A 15906-nucleotide genomic window follows, 5' to 3' on the forward strand; every position below is an offset into this window, starting at 1 on the left:
GAAAGAAAGAAAGAAAGAAAGAAAGAAAGAAAGAAAGAAAGAAAGAAAGAAAGGAAGAGAAGAGAAAAAGAAAGAACCTTGTACCAGGCGGGTTGGAGAGATGGTTCAGCAGTTAAGAGCACAGACTGCTCTTCCAGAAGACCCAGGTGGTTCAATTCCCAGCACCCACATGGCAGCTCACAACTCTTTGTAACTTCAAGGTCTGACAGCATCACACACACATACATGCTGGCAAAATACCAATGCAAATAATAAATAAGTTATCATTATAAAGAAAGAAAGAAACTTGTACTAGGATCAGCAAGATCTGCAGCTTCAGACACTTGCTGCAGAGCCTGTGATTTGAGGACGATCCCTGGAACACACATCGTGAACAAAGAGAATTGAGTCTAAAAGTTTGTCTTCTGATCTTCACATAGGTGCTGCGGTGCGTGCTCACAGCCCCACACCTTCACACAGATTAATGATAAATTAAAAATTCTAAATTGATTTACAAAACCAATAACTTGTACCCCTGACTCCAGAAACATAAGTCCTTTTAGATTTCTTTGATAGCACCTAAAACCGACAGCTGCCACCTCCAGGGCAGTGGACTATCTTTGGGCTGCTTTTGGGCAGGGATTGAGTACAGAAAGAACGTTGACATGGCCCTTCCTGCCAGTGACCCAACTACTTTTGTAGTTGATCAGATCAGGGGTCACCTGATCAGAACGGTTATCTGAGCCCCCCCACCCCCCACCCCGCGCCACTTCTGTAATCCTAGCACATGGGAAGTGGAGGCAGGAGAAGCAGAAGTTCAAGACCATCCTTGAGTATTGCTAAATTCCAGATCAGCCTGAGCTATATGAAACCTTGTCTCAGGGAAATAATTCAGCGAAGAGCCCTCATAACATTTTACAACTGTCTGTCCAACCACAATCCCTATTCAGTTCCTTCCTCTGGAGTTAAGGTGGCCTCAATGTTACTGGTAGCAGGGCACAGAGCTCAGTGTGAATGGCTGTGCTGCCCAATTGTTTTCAGAGATCTCCACCTAGGTGAAGCTGTGGTCTTTACTGACACAGATAAAAGTGTTTCAGGAGGCACTGGTACCAAGCACAGCTGGGATTTACTAAGCCAAGTTTGAGTTTGCTGAGGGAAAACATCGTGGGGTCTACAAAGAAAAGCACATCCGGATTTAAGCCTGCCTCAGAAAAGGACAGCCTCACACACCCAAGGTAAGGGGCGGGAGTGGGCTTCTTCAGAGACTGCAGTCTTGAGCTTTTGGATAGCGAAACTATGTAACACAGAGGGGGTATTATTATTTACATGCTGAAGTGGGGAAGACGTGAGGAATTCTGGGAGTGGGATTTTCCCAGAATAGGGTTTCCTCAGCTATTCTGTATCACGTGGTTTTCTGGATGCATCCTGGTATCAGATGCAGGATGGGAGTAGGTGGTTCAGCCAGACTCATGGTATGGGGATCATTATGAAGCAAAGAACAGTGGTTGTGGTGGTTTGAATGAGAATGGCTCCCACGGGCTTGTAGATCTGAATGTTTAGTCACCAGGGAGTGGCACTACTCAGAAGGATTAGGAGGTGTGGCCTTGCTGGGGTAGGTGTGGTCTTGTTGGAGGCAGTGTGTCACTGAGAGTGGGCTTTAGGTTTCAAGAGCCCTAGCCAGGCCCAGTGGCTCTCTCTCCCTGTTGCCTATGTATCCAGATGTAGAACTTTCAGCTGTCTCTCCAGTACCATGTCTGCCTGCTAACAATAAACTAAACCTCTGAAACTATAAGCAAACCCCAGTTAAATGCTTTCTTTCGTAGGGGCTGCCATGGTCATGGTGGCTCTTCACAGCCATAGAGCACTGACTAAGACTGTGGTCTTCTGAGTGAGCTACATTGGTTCCAGCTGATTTGGGATGGTCTTTCTGTAATACGACTCTAGCATTGCATAACCTGTTATACCGGGGATGTAGCCCAGTTGGTAAAGTGTTTGCCAGGCTTTTATGAGGCCCTGGGTTCTTACCTACAGCCCTGCAAAAACAAAACACGCTATATGTTGATGGCTTCTTGTTCCTTACCAACCTCCTTAGCAGCTCAAGGAAAGTAGTTAGTGGGATGTAATCAACCTTACCTGTGGGTCATTCTTGGCAAATGCATGAGTAACTGTTACTACCTTGCTGGCGGTTCCCCTCCTGCCCACTCTGCGCCTGTATGCTTCCTCCAAATCATGTTATATAGCAACTTCTCTGTCACTAGCCTATAGCTTGGGGGGGGGGGGCTGCACACCATGGGTATTCAAGAAGAGTTACTGGAAATAATTGGATAGAATAAGATGCCCAGAAGAAAAATGCCCCTTGCTTTATTGCTACTAACAATAAAACTCCTCGCGCAAACCAAAGCAGATGTGATGCCATGTTCAGTTATGGCTCAGGGCTTGGCAAGGATCTGAAGGTAAAGTTTGCTCAGGAAATCCACGCTGGCAGCAATTGTAGCAAATGTGCAATTTTTCATCTTAAAAATCAATGTCCTTGGCTTGGAGGGTGCAAATAAAACTTTTCTTCTTTAAACACAAAAAAACCAAAGGCTTTATTATCTCAGGGAGACTTTGTTATCGATCGATATCTAGGTTATTTAAAGTAACCTAATTGAATACTAGAAGGGATTGGACACTAGAGGCACAGGACAGTTTTATCTTCATTATGGGGAATTTCTGTTGGCCATGTTTGTCAAAGAGGTGGTAATTACGGAAGTGTTACTGAGTTGCCTTTGGAGCAGATGTGAGGAGATAGGGAAGAATCTCCTCTATGGATCCCACTTCCCAGCTCTTCCCCTTGAGCAGGGCCTGAGAGACCATCAGTAAAACAGACAGTTTGGTCGTGAGATAAATATTTAGCATGCCTTTTAACTTTAGATGTTTTACTCTTCTTTAAGTACATAAAATGAAGGGTAATGTTAGCTAATAGCAAAATTTGTGTTTTATTTATTTGTTTGTTTGTTGTTTGTTTGTTTTTCGAGACAGGGTTTCTCTGTAGCTTTAGAGCCTGTCCTGGAACTAGCTCTTGTGGACCAGGCTGACCTTGAACTCACGGCCTGCCTCTACCTCCCGAATTCTGGGATTAAAGGCATGCACCACCACCGCCCAGCCTTTTTCTCTCTTTCTTTAAGATTTTAAATCATGCATATAGATGTCTATCTTTGATGGGTACGAGCATGTGGGTGCAGATGCTAGTGGAGGCCAGGAGAGGGCACCAGATCCCCTGGAGTCCCAGGCAGCTGTGAGCCACCTGACCAGGTGTTTCCAAAACAAGCTCTGGCCTTCTGCAAAGCAGCTGGTGCTCTTAACCACGGAGCCATCTCTTCCCTTTATTAACTGGGGGCTGAACGTAGAACTTGGCGTGTGGAAGGCAAGTGCTTTACCTCTGAGCTAGGAGCCATACCCTTTTGCTTTCAATTTGTGATCCTCCTGCCTCATCTTACACACAAGTACCTGGGATTACAGACCTGTAGCAACAGGCCTGGCTGCTGTTGGTATGTTTGTTATTGCTTGTTTGTTTGACTGGGGGAGGGGGGATATATTCCAGATCGGCGTGGAATGTTTTATGTAGCCCAAGCTGGTCTTGAACTTTTGCCTCAGCCTCTCAAGTGTTGCACTTAGATGTGAGCCACCAGAGTTGGTATTTGGTGCTTTTTAATTTCTTGGCCATCTGTGTATTCTCACAGTGAGATGTCTGTTCTTCTTTCTTATTTACTTTTGCCAACTTTTGACTTTATTTTGAGGAATAGGGACCTCCTGTGTAACCCAAGCTGGCCTGGAACTCTCTATGTGTCCTAGGCTGGAAATTACAGTCCTCCGTGTCAGCCTCAAGAATGCTAAGTCTTTTCTACTGAGCTGAGCTCAGCCCCCCTGCTCTGTTGTTTTCCTCTCAGGGCCCATTGTGATTCTTGGCTCTCAGTAATCCAGGCTTGTTCCCTAGGGAACTGGAGGCCATGCAGGTTTATTTGATTACCATTCCTCAGAGAGATTTTCCCAACTTTTCTCTCACCCCAGCTTCTGCTTTACAGCACTTACATAATACATTGCATTACCTATCAATTTGCTTTTTGTTACTGCTTCTTCCAATTTTCAGCTCTACCAGAAGCCTGAAGCAAGCTTTCTGCTCTTTCTCCAGGGCCTAGTTAGCACTCGGTAAATAATTCTTTGCCTGACAGGATGAAGGGATGAATAACTGTAAGCTAAATGAGAAATTTACTTCTTGGTCAGGAGCTTTTCTGACTTTGAATGCCCCCCTCCTTGGGAAGTCAAATCTGATCAGGAACAAAGGTCATAAATCAAAACCTCAGGATGGCAGAAAAGATGGTGGTCACAAAGAGACTGAAGAAACCAGTGGAGGTGGTTAAATACTGGAAAATTTCTCCCTGGAACATGAGCTTCCTGTGATTTCTGTCGGTTAGGGGAAGGAAATAATTTGCTCCTCACTGCTTGTGAATTCTTCCTTTTTTATTTTTTAAATGGGGTCTTATATAACCTGACTGGATTTGAACTCCTCCCTAACTCCCAAATCCTGGAATGGACTGTCATGTACAACCTTACCTGGCTTCCCCGTGAGTTCAATATCCACACAGCCACAGCACTTACCCGCAGTAAGATCTGGATACCTTACAGCTCAGTAAAGTTAAGACAAAATTAGCTATCTTAACAGTTTACCAGTTGTCTTCAAATGAACTCAGGGGCCCAAGCAAGAAGTCAGCCAGGTGCCAGTCCTTTTGTAGCTCTCTGGTGTCTGGAGTGGAAATGAATTTCCTCTCTCTCTCTCTCTCTCTCTCTCTCTCTCTCTCTCCTCTCTCTCTCTCTCTCTCTTTCTCTGGTTTTTAGAGATGGGGTTTCTCTGCATAGCCCTGGCTGTCCTGGAACTCACTCTGTAGATCAGGCTGGCCTCGAGCTCACAGAGATCCGCCTGCCTCTGCCTCTCAAGTCCTGGGATCAATGACGTGTGTCTCCACACCTGGCCAAATCATATTTCTTTGACAACTTTATATTTTGCTTTGAACCCAGTAGTAACGTTATGTATAGTAAGCCATACAAGCAAAAGAGGTGGAGCGGTCAGCTTTCAGTTTCATGGCTCTTGTTTCTAAGGCGTCTGCTTGGCTCTACCGCTCTCAGAACCGAGGCCTCCAGGAGTTCTGAGTTACTGCTGTTGAGAGACAGGCAGCGCTGAAATGCTTTCTCATGGTACCTTGTAGTGATGTGTGGTGTAGAGGAAGCCTTCACCATCACCAGGGTTGATGTAGCAAGTGGGCGGCGGCTCCCATCAGCCTCCCACCTTCTGCTTGTAAGGATTTGGCCTGTGACCATCCCTTCCTTTCTCCAGCATTCTAAATTCCTGAGAAAAGCTCCTGCCTCGCTATTGGCCGTTCCGCTCTTAATTAGACCATCAGGTGTTTTAGACAGGCCAAGAATCACAGCTTCACAGAATTCATAAACAAAAGCAACACATCTTTACATCATTAAACAAACATTCCACAGCCTAACAAAAGTAACACACCTTAAAATATTCCCCAACACCCTTTCACCTCAAGGAATGTCCCACTCCATATGTCAATCAAGGCTGTCCTCAGTCAGCCCTCCACTTCCCAGTCACCACGAGACCAGCCTGCAGGCTGTTTCATGGGAGCTTGAATTCAGTCTACACACACACACACACACACACACACACACACACACACACAGACAGACACGCACACACAGATTATAGGACACACTGCTGGGAACTCTAGGTTGCCTCTCACCAATACTTAGGTCCTGTAACCCAAATACGAGGCTGGTTGGGATAACCAAACTTGCTTTTAACAGAATGCCTGAGAATGGTTATTTTGTAAAGAAGGGTTATTTGACTTCTAAAGGCTGGGGAGCCCTAGGTGATAGCGTTGGCATCTGCTCAGTTTCTGGGGTATGGATATATGTGTAGGTGCATATGTTCATATATGTATGTGTGGAGGCCAGAAGATAGTTCAGGTGGCTTTCCTCAGGGGTCCCCTATTTTTTGAGACAAGGTCTTAGGCTTGCCAGTGAGCTACAGGGATCCCCCTGTCTCTACCTTCTCAGTGCTTGGATTATAGGCATGTGCCACCACGTCCAGCTTAAAACCCTCTTCTTGATGGGGTTGGAGGATGGTTCAGCATAAGAGCATTGCCTGTTCTTCCAGAGGTCCTGAGTTCAATACTCCGGAAACCACATGGTGGCTCCCAACCATCTGTAATGGGACCTGACACCCTCTTCTGGCCTGCAGGCATACATGTAGACAGAACACTATACATAATAAACAAATCATTAAAAAAAATCTCTTCTTGATAAATGCCAACTCTTGGGACTGGGAAGATGGCTCAGTTGGCAAAATTCTTGCTGTTTAAGGATCTGCGCTTGGATCCCTTGTGCCTGAACGGAAACTGGGCACGGGGGCTAGAGAGAGGTCTCAGTGTTAACCCACTTGCTATTCTTGACGAGGATCCCGGTCCATCTTCCAACACCCACATGACAATTGACAGCCACCTGTAACTTCAGTTACAGGGGATCTGGCACCCTTTTCTAACCCCCACAGACACCAGATATGCACACGGTACACATGCATACATTTAGACAAAACACTCATACACATAAAAATCTAAAAAGAAAAAGCCAGGCAAGTGACATGTGGCTATAAATCCCAGCACTGTGGTGACCAGAGCATCCTTGAGGCTTACTGCTTGTTGGGGGCTGTGGACCCCCAGACCCTGAATTTCCTGTAAAAAACGTGTTATGCTTGCAGCTGCTCTGAGCAAAACAACTTGTTTTCCTGTGTTTGCAGCTGCTCTGAGCATGAGACCCTCAGGAGTTCCTGATGGCAGGGGAGTGGTTTCTGGTGGATTTGGCTGGGGTAGCTATCAGTTAAGAATCCCTATATAAGCTGCCCTGCAACACAATAAAGAGGGCATTCTTGAGGACTTTAAAGGTGACTCGTGTCTCTGTGTATTTCAATCTCCGGGTCCCTTGTCCAACTCGCAAACCGCCCCGTAGTACAGGCGTAGTGTGTAGAGCACAGAGCAGACGTGACATTGCTTTTCAACTAGTTTAGCCAAATTGGGAGTTCCATGTTCCGCGAGAGACCTTGCCTTTAAAAAATAAACTGCATCCCTGGCCTGACTCATGCTACAGACCTCAAAATGGATGGCAGAATATAAGACTTTTTTTTCCCTGCTATGTAGCCCAGGCTAGCCTTAACTCACAATTCTCCCTCAGTCTCCTAGTGTGTGATTACATGTGTGCACTACCACGCCTGGCTAGGACTCATTTTTATTTCAAACAAAAATATTTGCTTCCCTCAGGGCACGGCACAAAGTCCAAATGCCTGCCCAGTAAATCCTCGGTGAACAATGGGCTGGAAAGCCACTTAGCCCACGTGGAGCCTGCTGAAAGAAACTGCAGTGAACAGGACCATGGAAACGGCACAAACAGCAGCCGCATTAAACCACCAGATACATGTTCATTTTGCATATCTTTATTTAAAAAAAGTATAGGAAACGAATAAGATGTTATCTAAAATGTCTCTACATTAAATAAATTATTTTCACGTATGCCTGCAGAGCTAACCTGCACTGAGGTTACAGCTGATGGACTCTGGCTTGTCCCCAGGAAGAGCCAACCTTTTCCTTCCATATGCAGCCACAGGACCAGCCGATGGGTGCAAAGGCTGGATCAGCAGAGGAGCCAAGGTGGAAAGGCACTGGGCTGCACACAGTGAGAACCAACACATGAGAGTGATCTCCCCAAGGGGCACTTGAAAGGCAGAAGTCAGCGGAGAACTGCCCCCCAGCATGGTGACTCCAAGTGAAGGAAGGGGCCACAGCTGCCCCTGACCTTCCTGGAGGGTGGGTAGCACCTTGGGTAGCTGGGTAGGAGTTAGAGGAAAGCTTTCAGAAAGGAAAGATGCATGAGCAGCACCTGGAACATGGTTAAAAAGTGAACCCTCCTTTCCGGAGAGAACTCAAGAGGTCTTGGAGTTCAAACCTTCCAGGACCCCTGAGTTCACTGTCTCGGAGGCTTCATGGGCCGGATGATGAGATACCTTTCCAAGGTCCATGTCCTGAACATTATGAAGCACATTTATTTCTCAAAGAAGGCTTACCAGAGATCCTGAACTCTGTAGTGTGCTAAGCTACACTAGCATGGCTTTCTCTCTTGATCAAGGCAAGAGGGACTTCCCCTGTCTCCTCACTCTGTGATGGGAGGTTCGCCCTTTGCCTTTCATACAATTCAGAGTCAGTTTACAGTTAAAGCACATAGCTTCAGAGAAGAGGCAACAGGGAAAGATATGTCTACATCTATATATAGGTATATAGATATATAGATATTTGTTTTTGTTTTTTTCGAGACAGGGTTTCTCTGTGTACACCAGGCTATCCTCAAACTCAACAGAGATCCACCCATCTCTGCCTCCTGAGTGCTGGGATTAAAGGCGTGCACCACCACTGCCCAGCTTAATTATGTATCATTAAAGGATCAAATTATTCTCAAAATTTGTTTAAATGTCGAAGTATTGCTGCAGCCGAGAGAGCCACACACCACACTGCGTGGCTCATGGAAATTTCTCTTACTCCTAGGAGTAGAGGACAAGGGGGTCATTTCTGCAGGGGGGCAGCTGTATGTAGTGAAAGAGGACTGGGAAGTCTTTAGCGAGTAAAAAATACACACATGCACACTCTTCTGGCTGGGTAGGTCTAGTGTAGAAACCAAAACGCAGACATACGAACCAGGTACCACGAATTCAAACCACTACACTAGATCAAAGAAGCTTCGTTTATGTTTTAAAAAGAGGGTCTGACATGGACCAGGAAGGCCTCCAACTCACTACACACTTGGCAATGACCTTGAAATATGATCCCCCTGCATCGACTTCCCTGGTGTTGGGACTGTAGGTGTGTGCCATCATGCCTGGGTCTATGCGGTGCTGAGGATGGAGCCCAGAGCCCTGTGCATGTCAGGCAAGCATTCTGCCAACTGAGCTGTACCCCCAGCTCCACATCCAACTTCTTAAAACACAAAGGACCACCAAATAAATACTACTACTGTTACTACTACTACTACTAAAAAAAGCACACAGTCATTTTCATCCAGAGGACCCCAGTGAGAGCAGACCTCAAGTTCACCTTCTGGCAATCTGCTAAGTCTCTGCTTCTTAGCACTGAGAATCCAGGGGTCACTGTAGTGCTGTCTGGGTGTCTCTCTTCTGTCACTGTGGCCAGCCCCAGCACAACCTGAGTTCAGGAAACCTGAGCTGTTGTTGGCATCCCCATCAGAAGCCATGATTTGCTCATCACTGGAAGGAGTCTGCCAGGAAATCAGGAGTCAGTGGCATCTTGCAAAACCTACTCTTCCTTCAGTAGATTGCTCTGCCATCTGACTGCTGTTTAGGACTTCTCAACGCCTGGTGCCACATCTCAGCAAAGTCTTTGGAATGGGGCCAAATTATTCTTCTGTCTCTACTGGCCCTGTCTCCACTGGCCCCTGGGTGCTGAGTAAGGGGATGTCCGTCTCCCTGACACCTATCTCCCCCTTGCTGGGGTGTGAAAACGTGTACGGTTCACTCTCAGACTCAGGAGGGCTACTTGGGGCTGGCTCATCCGCAGTGAACTTTGCGGTTGGGGTCCTGGAGAAAACTGGGGGTGGGGAGGGGGGACAGTCCCCCATGGGGCCCTGGAAGGGCCGGTAGGTGTCCACCTCTGGCTGGATGAAGGATCCACCGGAGTCTTGTAGCAGGTGTCCGTACACCATGGTGTCGTCGATGACGGCGTACACATGGGAGTCATTGTCCTTCCGTCTTTTCGGGAACTTTTGAGCCTGGGGCACCTGAGTATTGACATTGCCGTTGTAGATACCCACAGCAGGGCCCTTGTTGACCTTCTTCCTGTTTGTAGAGGACACAACAGAATGTGTCAGATGAGTGACATCTCGCCCCATCCCTGAAGCCTATTAGCATTTGAAACTGAAACTGTCTTAGGGACTACTCGGAAGCAAATAGCTGTTGTCTCAGGTTTCCAAGGTAGAAATGGAGGAATCATAAATGGAAGAGGTGGTTTAAATGATTGTGTTTGGACTCTGACAGACTCCAGGAGAACCAACAACGGAGATAACCTTGTAATCCCCCCTTCCTTCCCAGTAATAGGGATACACAAGCCTTTCTAAACCACATCAGCTCAGCATGCCCAGGTCAGCCTTCTAGAACACTCAGTACTAGCCTGTACTAACGCTGCTGCTTCCCTCGCACAGAGCGAAACTCATTAGCTAATTCCTGTTAATATCCACGACTCAGGGGGAGAGAAGGCTACAAATAGCCAATTTTCTGCTAGAGCTGAGGTCAGAACAGCTCATCATTAGCTGAGTGGCTGGGCACACAGCTCTGTCTTCACTGAACAAAGCAGCCAGGACTTAGACAATAGCTGACTCAAGGAGGTGGTCAGCCCAGTTAGCATAATGGGCAGCAGAATGCAAGGTCTGGCAGCTCACTAATCCTGGGCTGTGCTTTGTGAGGTAAGAATCCATCTGGCGTTGACCAGCTCTCCGGGCTCTTGCATGAGGCCTCTGCAGATGTCCCTTCCCCATGTTCTCATAGTGCCTGGCTTTTCCTTCAACCCATGAATTGTAGAAATGACTGTCTTGCCCCTGGTTTATCCCCAGTATGTTACACGCATGGGTCCCAGTGCCAAGGAAACCCACAACAAGCACCCACAGCAGGAACAAGGTCAGTGTCACTAATTCCCCTTGTCCTTGCAGAACCTGCCCCTGCACGCGCGCTTGCACACACACACACACACACACACACACACACACACACCACTAAGGGGCACAGGCTTCATAGAAGCCCATCAGACAGCAGCCTTGTGCAGCTGGAGACCACAGAAAGACTTCCTGTACTTGCAAGTGTCAGGTCGATCGGGAAGGGTTTGGAGAAGGAAGCATGATGGCTGGACTCTTCCTCTTAACCAAATCCCTCCTCTCCACTAGGCACCTGGGGACTCAGGGTTAAAAGCATGTCTCCCACCTGAGTGGGACATGCTGTGTACCTCAGACAAGGAAGTTTCTTCCTTTCCTATGTTTTAATGTGCTTTTCACAGGAAAAGGCTTCTCAGACCAGGAGAAGCCCAGCATTCCTCAACATCTTTAAGACAGTTCCACTGGACATCAGGAAATTGCCCAGAGCCATGGTGAACTTGAAAAAAAAGTTTGGGGACTGAGTATATAGTCCTGCCATGCAAGCATGAAGGCTGAGGTCAGATCCCCAGCACCCATGTAAAAAAGCTGGGTTTGGTGTCATGCATGTAAAATCCCAGTGCCGGGGAGGAAGAGACAGGCAGGCTCACTGCTGAGCAGGCCTGGTAAGGGACAAGTTTGATCCCTAGGACTCACATGGTGGAGAGAACTGGTGTGGGATTCCCCTCTGTAAGCTGTGAATATGTTTAAGAAGCTGCTTTGGGCTATGGTAGCACAGAATATAGCAAGGTGGGAATTCCAAGCAGAGATAGAGGAGAAAAGAAGGCAGAGTCAGGGAGATGCCATGTAGCTGCTGAAGGAGACAATGGATGGAACCTTACTAGTAGGCCACAGCCATGTGGCGATACACAGCTTAATAGAAATGAGTTAATTTAAGACGTAAGAGCTACTTCATAAGAAGCCTAAGCTATTGGACGATCAATGTTGTAATTAATATAGTTTCTGTGTAATTATTTTGGGTCTGGGTGGTCAGAAAACAAGTAGCCTCCATCTACTGAGAACCAAGTCTCACATACTGTCCTCTGACCACCAAACATGGGTTGTGTCACATGCTTATGAGCATGCATGCGCGAATGCACACACACACATACACAAACAATAAAGCATAATAAAAATTATAAAAAAATTTTAAAACTTGATTTTGAAGAATGACACGTGATATTGTCTTCTGGCCTCCGCAATATGTCCAGGACACGCGTGTGTACCACACACACCTCATACTCACACTCCCAAAACATTGTCTTTCTAGAAGGTTCAAATCATGCTAAAGTAAATGGAGACCTCTTCTCGGATCTTTATCAGACGTAGGAGAGTTGATGACATCTGATGTCAAAGTAGACTTTATTTAAAAGTCATTTATCTTTTCAGCAACGGAAGCTGCTGTCCTGAGGGAAAGGAGATGAGGCAGTTAACAGGGCCCTGCTTCCTCTTAACTCTAGGGCTGCCGTTTGGCACTGGTCTTCAGTTCCCAGAGAGGCATAAAACAGACAGCTTGTTTAAGAAACTATAGGAGAACAAAGCTAGGGCAAAAAAGCTTCTTTTCCCTCCAGGCAGCAGAGGGCAGAGGTTCCCACTAAGATAACTCTTGCTACCATCAGCTTAATGAACAAACACGAGGGACGTGTATGGGAACCAGGATGTCACAAGGGGAATGTGTACATGTGTGCATGTGAGAGTGTGTGTATATCTTATTCCACCAGGTATGCCTCCCCACCCTCTGAAACCGTAATTCAAGACCAGTCCATCCACGCATCCACCCACCCATCCATCCATCCATCCACCCATCCATCTATCCATCCATCCATCCATGATCCACCCATCAATCCATCCATCATCATCCATCCATCCATTCATCCATCCGTCCGTCCGTCCGTCCGTCCATCCACCCACCCACCCACCCATCCACCCACCCATCCACCCACCCACCCATCCATCATCCATCCATCCAGTCAGTGTGTGTGATCCAAGGAAGCATCAGAGCAGCCAAAGACAGCTAGAGAGAGTCCACTTACTTCTTTTTCACGCAGCAGATGATGAGTACGAGGGCAAACAGCAACAGGGCTCCACCTCCTACTGCACCAATGATGGCAGCCAAATCTGTGAGCAGAGATGGGAAGGCATAGGAAGAAACAAGAGGGTTAGCACAGGGAAGAGCGATAAATCTCCAGCCCCGAGCTTCTCCCCTTCTGAACAGAGAGGCTAGGAACTGAAGGTGACTGGATCCATTCTGAGCCTGATCTATTTTTGGGGGGATGGGGTTCCGAGACAAGGTTTCTCTGTGTATCCTTGGCCATCCTGGACTCCCTCAGTAGACCAGTCTGGCCTCAGACTCACAGAGATCTGCCTGCTTCTGCCTCCTGAGTGCTAGGATTAAAGGTGCTGAACCTAATCTTTAGTACGTTCTCTATGAGAGCAAACCAGTCAATGTACAAAATGTCTTTGTGGAGGCCACCCATGCTAGTCATGCAGAGTCTCCATGGGTATAAAATGAGGGAAAACCAAGGCTCTGGATGCATGTCTGCAGTTGACTACTCCATTTGAGCTGTTTGGTGCATGCTTATGAACCAGTGTTATCTGAGCTTCCGACCCATAGTTACGAACAAACAAAACAGTTAATGTCTAAGCCAGTGGTTCTCAACCCTCTTAATGTTGAACCTTTTAATACAGCTCTTCATGTTGTGGTGTATTATTTCATTTCTACTTCATAACTGTAATTTTACTACTGTTATAAACCATAATGTAAATATCTGATATGCAGGATATCTGATTATGTGATCCCTGTGGGGATTGTGACCCACAGGTTGAGAACCATTGGCCTAAGCCAGTACAATTTGTAATAGTTTGTATGTAGTACTTAGATGTATAAAATGGATGAGTGTGTGTGTGTGTGTGTATGGGGGGTGTCACCTACTATCCACTTGTTGGCTACTCCTGGCTTCCACCAGGTGTGTTCCCTGGTAACTGGGCTGTCTTACAGAAGAAGCAGCAGAGGGGAGAGAGGAGACTCAGACGTCGAGAATGAAGGACAAAGCCATTTCCTCTGAGCTGTCCTTTCCCATACTGCACAATGGAGGAAGAGCACCGAGCTGAGCAGGATCCACAGTAGACAGGGATTAAGGATTCTGGCTTGCTCACCAAGAAACAAAGGCTGAGAGTCACAGGACACAGAAGGAAGGCAGGAGAGGAAGAAAGCCCAAGGGGTGACCTCAGAGCTGGGAGTTCTTAGTAGTGGCTTTTGGTGAGCTCTCCCTCTCTCTCTGATGTAGGATGTCCTTCTGTATATGTGTTGTGTTTATTGGTTGATGAATAAAGCTGTTTGGGCCAATGGCTTAGCAGAGTAAAGCCAGGTGGGAAATAAGAATAAAGGGAGAGAGAGAGAGAGAGAGAGAGAGAGAGAGAGAGAGAGAGAGAGAGAGAGAGAGAGAGATATGCTCGCTGGAACCTTACTGGTAGGCCACGGTCTTGTGATGATACACAAATAAGATATAAGAGTTAGCTAAAAATAATGCCTGAGTCATCGGCCAAACAGTGTTGTAATTGATATAGTTTCTGTGTGATTATTCAGGTCTGGGTGGCCGGGAAGAAATGAGCGGTCTCTTACTACAGCTCTCTCTCCTTCTCTCCTTTCCAGGTCCTCGTTCCTTCCATGCTTCCTTTGGTCTCTTGTGCATTTCTCAGCAGGGCCAGCTATGCAGCAGATAGTCAAGAACCTCAATTGTTTCTGATGATTTTGGCTGGGACTTTTGTTAATATCAGAACATAGCCAAGATCAGTAAAGTCTTGCAATCAACTGGTACTGCCTGCAGATTAATGAGTGATTGAGCCTGAGAAGCCCAGATGAAAACACACTTGCTCAGTCAATGTGTGAACAACAATAATAAATGCTATACGATAGCTGACTGATATACCAACACTCAGGACTCAATCTGGTTTTTTGTTTTGTTGTTTTGTTTTTTGTTTTTTTGACTTGCCTCCAAAACTTGCTCCCCGTGCCTCAAATGCCAATTGCCTTTCCTTCACCGTCTCTGAGAGACTCTGAAAAGTCCTTACCCACTGTCCTGGGGGTGAGAGTCACCCAGAAGAGCAGATCCAGCTGCTTGCCATTCATGGGGCTGCAGTTGGAGATGTTAACCCAGAAGCTGTGGCGATGGAAACTTGGCTTAGGCAGCACTTCCTCCTCCAGGCTGAAGATCTCCTCTGCCCGGGTCTGCTGCTCCTGGATGATCATGTATGCACGTCCCGACTGGCAGACCACGCCAGAACGCTCTTTGAAGAAGGTCAGACAAGCCACCTGGTTGCTAGGCACACTGATGTTCCAAGACACAGAGGAGAGGGCAGGCAGGCCACGGTCCCAGTTGGGGGTCCTCAGGTAGACCTTGTTTTTGGGGTCTGGGGTCACTGTGAAAATGCCTTCCTCTGCAGGAAAGGGTAGAGGTTCAGACAGATGTTGTTTGACTCAATAAAACAGAAAGAAAAAGGGATAGTATGGGAGATGCTTAACAGTCTACCCTGCGCCATGCAACAGAATTTTCTGCCAGACATGTTCTATGTTGTTCGGTAGGCAGCCATTATCCATGTGCATCTGCTGAACACCTACTGTGTGCCCACTGTGACTGAGTGGCACAGTCAGCGTCTGAACTTTCCCCCATGGCTTATGTACTACAGGCTCAGCCACCAGTCCACGGTGCTACCGGGAGGTGACAGAACCTTTAAGGGGTCAAGTAGAAGTAAGTTAGGTCACTGGTGGTGGGGCTTCTTTTGTTTTTCAAGACAGGGTTTCTCTGTTGTAGCTCTGGCTGTCCTAGAACTCACTCCATAGACCAGGCTGGCCTTGAACTCACAGAGATCCACCTGTCTCTGCCTCCCAAGAGCTGGGATTAAAGGCGTGTGCTACCACAACCGGGTTGGTGGTCGAATCTTTAGGAGGGGAGGTCAAGTAGAAGTAAGTTAGGTCACTGGAGACTTTTAAAGGGGCCATTGGGAACCTGCCCCTCACTTTTTTTTTTTTTTTTTTTTTTTTGAGACAGGGTTTCTCTGTAGCTTTGGAGCCTGACCTGGAGCTAGCTCTTGTAGACTAGGCTGGTCTCGAACTCACAGAGATCCGCCTGCCTCTGCCTTTGCCTC

The 15906-nt window shown here is 47.1% G+C and overlaps 1 protein-coding gene across 1 annotated transcript in view; it reads right to left on the minus strand.

Annotated features, from left to right (window-relative positions):
* Nucleotides 1-266: 266 nt before the first annotated feature.
* The window catches only part of Cdcp1 (CUB domain containing protein 1), a 29141-nt gene continuing 13501 nt past the window's right edge, over nt 267-15906 (minus strand). Inside the window, exons 7-12 of the mRNA XM_042054757.1 lie at nt 14833-15198; nt 12795-12879; nt 9499-9919; nt 9162-9342; nt 7606-7956; nt 267-355 (exon numbers count right to left, since the gene is read on the minus strand). Coding sequence (XP_041910691.1) covers nt 267-355; nt 7606-7956; nt 9162-9342; nt 9499-9919; nt 12795-12879; nt 14833-15198 — 1493 coding nt within the window. The remainder of the gene's footprint in view (nt 356-7605; nt 7957-9161; nt 9343-9498; nt 9920-12794; nt 12880-14832; nt 15199-15906) is intronic.

Source organism: Arvicola amphibius, chromosome 3 (assembly GCF_903992535.2).
Source record: "Arvicola amphibius chromosome 3, mArvAmp1.2, whole genome shotgun sequence".
Lineage (NCBI taxonomy): Eukaryota > Metazoa > Chordata > Mammalia > Rodentia > Cricetidae > Arvicola > Arvicola amphibius.